This window comes from Hydractinia symbiolongicarpus, chromosome 11 (genome assembly GCF_029227915.1).
Source record: "Hydractinia symbiolongicarpus strain clone_291-10 chromosome 11, HSymV2.1, whole genome shotgun sequence".
NCBI classification, from domain to species: Eukaryota; Metazoa; Cnidaria; class Hydrozoa; order Anthoathecata; family Hydractiniidae; genus Hydractinia; species Hydractinia symbiolongicarpus.
In genome coordinates this window covers 21,933,041-21,940,941 of record NC_079885.1, presented here as the reverse complement: position 1 = coordinate 21,940,941, position 7,901 = coordinate 21,933,041, and the positions used below count along the sequence as shown (strand labels likewise).

The 7,901-nt window shown below is 34.1% G+C and overlaps 1 protein-coding gene across 1 annotated transcript; it reads left to right on the top strand.

Moving 5' to 3' along the window:
- Window positions 1-463: 463 nt before the first annotated feature.
- LOC130613850 (uncharacterized) lies at window positions 464-7,493 on the top strand. The gene is made up of 4 exons (XM_057435201.1): window positions 464-2,063; window positions 2,483-2,935; window positions 3,339-3,445; window positions 3,608-7,493. Exons 1-4 carry the CDS (start codon window positions 1,901-1,903, stop codon window positions 5,711-5,713), a joined length of 2,829 nt encoding a protein of 942 aa, XP_057291184.1. The 5' UTR covers window positions 464-1,900; the 3' UTR covers window positions 5,714-7,493.
- The last annotated feature ends 408 nt before the right edge of the window (window positions 7,494-7,901 follow it).

Sequence of the window (7,901 nt, the reverse complement as noted above, 5' to 3'; positions counted from 1 at the left end):
TAGTACATTCACACCCACAATTAGGTCAGATAAATTAAATATTTGTATAAAATACTATCCTAGACAAAAGGGCAGTCAAATAAAATCACGATTTTACCATCCCTGTACGACAAGGGCGTAGATGGATATTTGTTTGTTTATTCAAGGTTGGACAGGCTCTTAAATTTTTTTAGTGGCACAAATAAATTAACAAGTATTTTTTAACATATGTGCAGTTTTTAAATTCTTAGATAAATTTTCTAATTAACTTTTTTGTGCTCCTATCAGTGTGTATTTTTAGGTCTTATTAGTGATTAGATTTTACTTTTGTTACACGAATAGTTCTTCTTGAATTTTTAAGAAGAAAGCCTTTCAGAACTTTCAAAGCATCAATTTTCATTTAAACTCTGTTTTATATATTTTTGAATATTCAGACAACATTTGTTGTATGGTGCATGTTTTTAGGGTAATAAATATACAACTTTTTTACTACATGTGTTGACTTTGGCATCTAATGAATAACATTTCTTTACAAGCTAGTTAATGCTAATATGCAAAGTGTTAATACAACATTTCTGAGAAGAAGACTCTAGAATAAAATTTAAAGCTATCCTTGTTATCTTAAAGAATTTTTTTTTATTATACCATGTTCAAGGTGTATTTTTGTAATTTACATTACTGGTGTGCAAAATTAATTCTCTAGAACAAAACTGTGTTAAGCTGTTTCCCATTATAAATCATTATAATTTAGTTTTGATAGTAAAGATATTTTTTAAATTCTTTATTTTAAAATTCCCATTTTTTAAAAAGCGTAACGTGTTGGCAATGCAGGAAAGTAACGTATCGTGTAAAAAAATTAAATTAGAAAGGCTGCCATATTATTTATTTTATTAAAATATATATATACCAGGTTTAAGGCAAATATATTAGTTAAGTATTGCAGTTACAAGACAGGCAGCAATCCAAATTGGCAAAAAGTTTAACTGTAGCATATGGGTTGCTTTAGATCAATTTGAGAAATAATTTTGTATTGACAAAGTATTTATACATCCTTTTTTTTAAATTTAAAGTATATATGTATTTATTTCTTAGGGTTGGAAATATTTCCATTTAAGACATTAAGTATTGTGCATCAACAACAGTCTTGGTCATGAATGGCGTGCGATCGCACCCGCATGCCTCCGTTCTACTTTGTACACACGCCAAGCAGAACTGAGCTATTTTAGAGTAATCCCTTACCCAAACTTTACCCAATACATAATTGTTCTTCTGCGTTAAAATGTATCTCTAAAATGTATTTCTATTAAATACCCACCTTCATTAAAATGTGAGATTAAAACGTGAGATACATTTCAAATGTTTTGCCTCGGCATTGCGTCGACAATATTTTTTTTGTTTTTCAGCTGGCAAAAAATTTCTTCATTACCCTTGTATTGATCTCCTTAAGACGATGACAAATGGAAATGCTATTTACGAACCGAAGGTCAGGGCATTATTAAGTTGAATATCGCAGAAGTCGCCGGTGACATGCTTCAAAAATACTTGTCACAGGCACAGTTTAATGCAAAGCGGAACTGTACAGGAAAGTCAATTAAGAGTCTTCGCAGATTAAAGTTGGTTATTCATTTTTCACATGCTTCATTCAATATGGCGGCTTGTTGTGAACATGGTTTGTAAACATTTTGTTGCTAAAATAAATAAGTCAACAAACGAAAAAGAAGCAAATAAAAAGTAAAAAACAATGCTTTAAAAACTCTGCGCTGCCGCTCTCCTGAATGTAATAATTGCACGCCAAAATCATAAGCTAGGCGTGCGATACTGATTGCACGCCTGTATTAGTGTAGGCGTACGTACAACCGCACGCGGGTACAAATATTCATGACCAAGACTGCAACAATGTATTCTACTAATCCAGAATATTATGAAATACTTGTTTTATATATATAATTATTCTTTAGATTATATCATATCAATTATATATATCAATAAAATAAATAAAAACATGTCTGTTATTAGCATTGCAGTTGGTGATGCATTAAAATCATTGAAGTATTGGATTGATCAAGATGCTGATGAATTTTCTGGTAAGCTTTACTTTATCTCATTCCATTTCTGGAAATCTGTTTGAATATTATCTTTTTATATATACATTAATTCTCGGTAAAATGAAAAAAAAAAACATAATCCACCAACTTGAAATTTTTTTTTCTGATTATGTTAAAAAATTGTGCGACATCATTAAATTTTCATTTTGTAATCTTTCTTGCTAAATTGTGAATTTTACAGGTTTACAAAAAAATTGAAAATTTCAGGATGCATCAGTTCTTGTTTGCCAAGTAGAGATAGTTACTTATTATTCACCTTTGAGTGAAGGTTTCACATCGCAACAGGCATATTTTTTTCTGTTCCCATATATGGTAGTAGCTCTAATTTTCTATATTGCTATTTGTGTAGTACCTTTAAAAAAGTTTTATTATCCCTTATTTTCATTGATTGATTTCAGTTGAAAAGGTTGACGAATCTATGTTGACTAAAATGGATGATATTATTAACGAGATACAAGACAAATCCATAACACAATTTGCAGAGTTGTGTGATAAATATATCCACCAAGTGCTGTTGGGGAAAAGACCAAATTATCGCCTTGATGTATTCAAACACAAAGTAGTTGAAATTGATGGACAGAGATTGATGCCACACCATTTGATGTACCATAATGTTGAAAGTGGTTATGGTAATTTTAAAGACACCCAATTAGATTCTATGAAGGTGGTCCTTAACAAATTTGTGGACTGCGATAACCAAGAGAGACTTGTTGTGGATGTTTTGCAGTACATAGTGGTGTTGTGGACTACTATTGGTTTTTGCAAAGTTAGCCCTGCAGTGGCACGTTTTTACCTGGCTGAGGGAGGTAAAGATAGAGGCAAAGAAGCTTATGACATGCTCGAACGGAGATGTAAGAAAACTTGTTGGTTTCAGTACCCTGTTTTGACTAATACCTCGAACCAAAATAGAAATTTACCCTTGTCTTTTATGAGTTTGATAATCACTTGTTTGTAGTAGTGTCTGTTTTGAAATTATCTCCACTGAAAAATTGTGAGGATTGCTATTACCTAGAAAAAGTGTCAACGATGTTTGAGGGAATTGTACTTCTCAGAACAATTTTCGTTTTGTGAATTTGGGATTCTTTCTTTAATCGCTTATCACAGTTTTCTTTGTTGATTTAATACTTTATTGCTCAGAATGACACAAAAACAGTTGGTAGTGTTTGCTGTCATTTATTATTCTTTTTATTAGAAAAAGCCTGCCAAGACTATTACTGTGAAAATTTATATTTACTCAATGAAATTCTTTTATAGTTATGAAACGATCAAGTATAATAGCAACGGAAGTAAAGAAAAGGGAGAAGGAAAATGACGAGAAAATTGCAGAACAAGAGGGATCTATTAAAACAAATGTTGCGGTGGTAAGAACTTTAATTTAGCTCCCTTACTATCGTGACGGACGAAAATTGTAAATAACTTGTATGATGATATGTAATCATAAAGTTCTCAGCTTGCTGTGTAATAGCATCTATAAATATAGATCTATCTATAAAATCCGTACACTTTGTTATTTTTACTCTTAGGGCCAAAAGAGGACGTACAAAAAGGAGAAGAAGATCTGTCCAGAATGTGGGGAAAGTAAATTTAATTTGCCTCGTCACGTGGAGGATAAACACAAATGGACAAAAGCAAAGTCTAAACAGATAGTGATAAGCCATAGTCTGAGAAAGCCCTACAATTGGCACCTTGAAACACCCAGTAGGAAAAAAGGAGGCGCAGATAAAAAAACTTATCCAGACTATCATGTTCCTCGCATATGTCCGTTGCCAACATGTTTGAGAGTGGTAAAAAAAATGTCAGAGCATCTCCAACTTTACCATAAATTGGAGACTAATGAAGAGTATTATGCGTTATTACGTTCCTCCCGTCCCGTTTCCAAAAGCAACGAAGCTCCTCGGGAAGAATCAAGTGTAGATTTTGAGACGAACTTCATCAATCCGGTTACTGAAGCAGAACGCAACGACTGCGAAAGCAGCACAAGCTTTGACAATAATGGCACAATGCAACAGTTTCTGGCGTACCTGATGTCCCCAGATGGTGGGCAACGTGAAAGGAAAAGTTCCTTGCAAGCTGTTAGCGAAGTACGCACAGTGGTAAATGTTTTGGGGGGGCAGCTTATTAATCTATTTAAGAAGAATAAGATCCGAGACGATTTTTTTGTCAATTACTTAGACAAGAAAAGCAAGCCGGCAACCTCCAAGCACTACATGTCTTCGCTAATTTCATTCATGGAATTTGCAGTCAGTGAAGGTTTGGAGTTGCCTGAACTTTGTGTGGATGATTTTATAACCGCGAAATTACGCTTACATAAATGGCGTAAAACTTATAACAAAGTCATCGATGAGCAACGTTGGGACAGAGAAGAAGCTCAAATGGAGCTTTTAGTCAGTCCAGACCAATGGGCAACATTTGAATGCAGCGAATTGGCCAGAAATGCGGTAAAACTGTTAGGGACAGCATCAGAAAGCGAAGTTTTCACCATGTTGGAATACACCAACGTGCGTGATTACTTGATGACTGTTATCGCTTTGCAAAATGCACACAGAGCGGGTGTAGCATCCAATTTAACTTTGGAGGAATTTGGAAAGCGCAAGTTAGATGACAGCGGTCATAATATTCTCATTAAGGTAAAGTACCACAAAACAAAAAGTACGCATGGCCCAGCGGTAATTTGCATCCCTGTCCAAAAAGCAAGATTATTGGAATTATTTGTTAAATACCTAAGGCCACAGGTACCTGGACAGGCAAATCAGGTGTTTGTTTCTTGGAATGGAAAACCGTTGGAATCTGGCAGTGTCAGTAAACAAATACACTCCATTTGGACACGCTCTGGAGTTTACGATGGTTTTGAAATGCCAAAAGGGAACATAAACACTACGATAATACGCAAATCCATCACAACTCGCGTCCATGATCAGCAACCAGATAACGCACAGCCTGTAGCTGATTTGCTTGCACATTCGTTGTCCACAGCTAAGAAAGTGTATCGCCTTAAAGAGCGCGAAAAGCAAGCCGTTGCAGGAATAAACGTTATAAATTCTGTCTTTGAAAGACCAAGACCAAATTCAACACCATCCAAACCAAACAAGTGGAGCAAAGACGAGGAGGCAAAAGTGTTGCAATACTTTGAAAAAGAAATTGCTGCGCAATACATAAATATTTCGATGATCAGGGAAAAATTGCCATTACTAGACATCTCTAAATCTGAGAAACAGATTTACGACAAAATTCGTTCCTATTTTATTTACGATGCAGGTACAAGTAGCAACGTTGAAGATCAAGTAAAAGTAAAAGAAAATGCAGCTCTTGAACTTTGTCCTCCCGTTGATGCATCATTTTATCAGCAATCTGAGCATGACGACTGTTCGTCTATCGCGACTGACGTAATACCACCAACAACATCGTCTAATCTTTCCGGTCAGCAGAAATTGTTTGATTCTATTGAAACCAATGAAATCAAAAGTCTTTGTTTTGACATCATAAAAGGTGGTCCAATTTCTGCTGAACGCATACTGGAAAAATTGAGTAAATCAGAAATTGGTAGAGAAATTCTGCAAAAGTATAAAATTATGCAAGTCCAGACCAGGCTGAAATACGAACGCCGAATGTACAGAATGAAAAAACGATAAAACATTTAAGTAATGGGAAACGATATCTTTTTCTTTCTTTTTTCCTTGTTTGTTTTTGTTTTTTGAGCACATAGTTTCTTTGATCGCTACGAAAATTATGTTATCTGTTTTTGATGATAGGAGAAAACGTTAAGAAATGTCTAACAATTACCTAAAGTTTAAAAGGTTTTATTGAAATTAGTTCCGTATTTTGTATTAATAAAAAGATAACGAGTGCTTATTTTATATAAAATTACAACGAGTCTATATTTGATAAAACGATAGTGAGTCTTTATTTGATACAACAACAAGGACTCATATTTTATTAAACAATAACGAGTTTTTTATTTTTAAAAACGATAAGTTTTTATTACATGTTTTTGAGCCGCTTTTATGTATATTTTTTATGATGCCATGCAAATTTATTAAGTTGAGTCTTTTATTTGTATACCCCATTCTAATAATTATTTGGAGAAACAATCTTGTTAAGTTTACTTCTCGCAATACGTAAATGAAACGCCCAAGAGCTTATACAACCAAAAAAAAAAAATTCCAATCGTTTCTAGTATGTGCAATTTTGCGAATAGTGTCAGGATTGCGCGAAAATAAGGTGAACTGTCAGTCAAAGTTTTTCGCCTCATTACTTGCAGCTAGAGTTTCAGCTTGAATGTTATGGTTCCAACATCCAATGGCTTTGACGTACAGTTTCTGGGGTTCCAGTTATAAAATTTCAAATAAATGTTAAAGCGGTAACTCGAGAGAATTAGGTCACTGGAGATTTACTTCCGGGCCTTGTGTTACGGTAGTTATACCGTTTATTAAAATCACGGTTGACTTCATGATTTTCCTAACCCTTATCTTAGCTTTCCAGGTTGTTGCGACGTTTAGAATGCCTTTAGCCTACCAATGTAATTACAGTCTATGTTAAGATAACTATTATTGCCAAGATTGATACCTTTTCGATCTATACAACTGTTTTATATATGCTGTAATGCTTAAAATGAATTAGTAATAATGATAATAAATCTCCCTGTGTACGTTTCGCCCACGCGTTGTGTGTTTGGAAGAACACGGATCTTACGTCAACAGGACTTATATGGAAACAACATTTAGCACCTATATTTTCGTTGACCACATTCAATTAAACTACCAGTTTATTATTCGTTTTTGTGCCTTAACAACAAGGCTGTAAATGCCCACCTGCTGTGCTGGCGGCAAAATTCTTTTTATCTTTAACTAACGCCAAACTATTATGAACTCGACAGTCCCAAGTTTAATGTGTGTTAATCAAAACAAGTTTGCAATATTGACAAAAAACGCATGGTTATGGCCTTTTTGCGAAATAAAATTTCGTAACTAATCTCCCCTAAAAGATACAAAATTTATATTGCAATTCTGCGGTCTAAATGACTGTCACAGGTGCTAATTTGTGGTTTTAGTATTGCAGAGTGCTTTGATCTTCCTTCTCAGTGGGTTTTTAATCTTTTTTATTAAAAGCGCAGCAACATAATTAATATCCATGGATCTCCTAAAATTGAGGGAGATTAGTTACGTCAACAGCAAAATTGGGGTACTATCACTAAACCTTAAATTTTATCCGTTTTGAAAATCCCACTGACATGAATTTTTGCATGATAGTTGCTGAATGATATATCTATACACATACCTAATTTTAAGTTAATTCATCAACAAATAAGGCCGCAAAACACATTTTCAGAAATTAACGATGTCGCGTTTCGTTCCTCCAACGAACTCCTTTCCAAGGTTGCGTTTAGTTACACGAACCCCACTTGACTGTCGTATTCAAAACATAACTCCAAATTAAAAGCAAAGGGATTTTAGTGGATAGTATATTTCTATGCTATTGGGGTGTCTCAACACGACTAAAATTTTTTTTAACTCATTTGGGCCTTATTTAGGCCCAATTTCTGATATAGGGGAGATTAGTTACATTGACAACTTTAAATCGTTATTGCGAAAATTTGAAAGGGATCTTAGGAAAACAATTATGGGGGTTGCAGAAAGTATTGAACAAATTTTAAAAAAAATTAATTAAACTTGCATTTGCGCGGACATATATAGGAAAGATACAGCCTTAATTTACGCGTAGAAAATCTCCCCTAGATGAATCTACAGATAGATAGATAGATAGATAGATAGATAGATAGATAGATAGATAGATAGATAGATAGATAGATAGATAGATAGA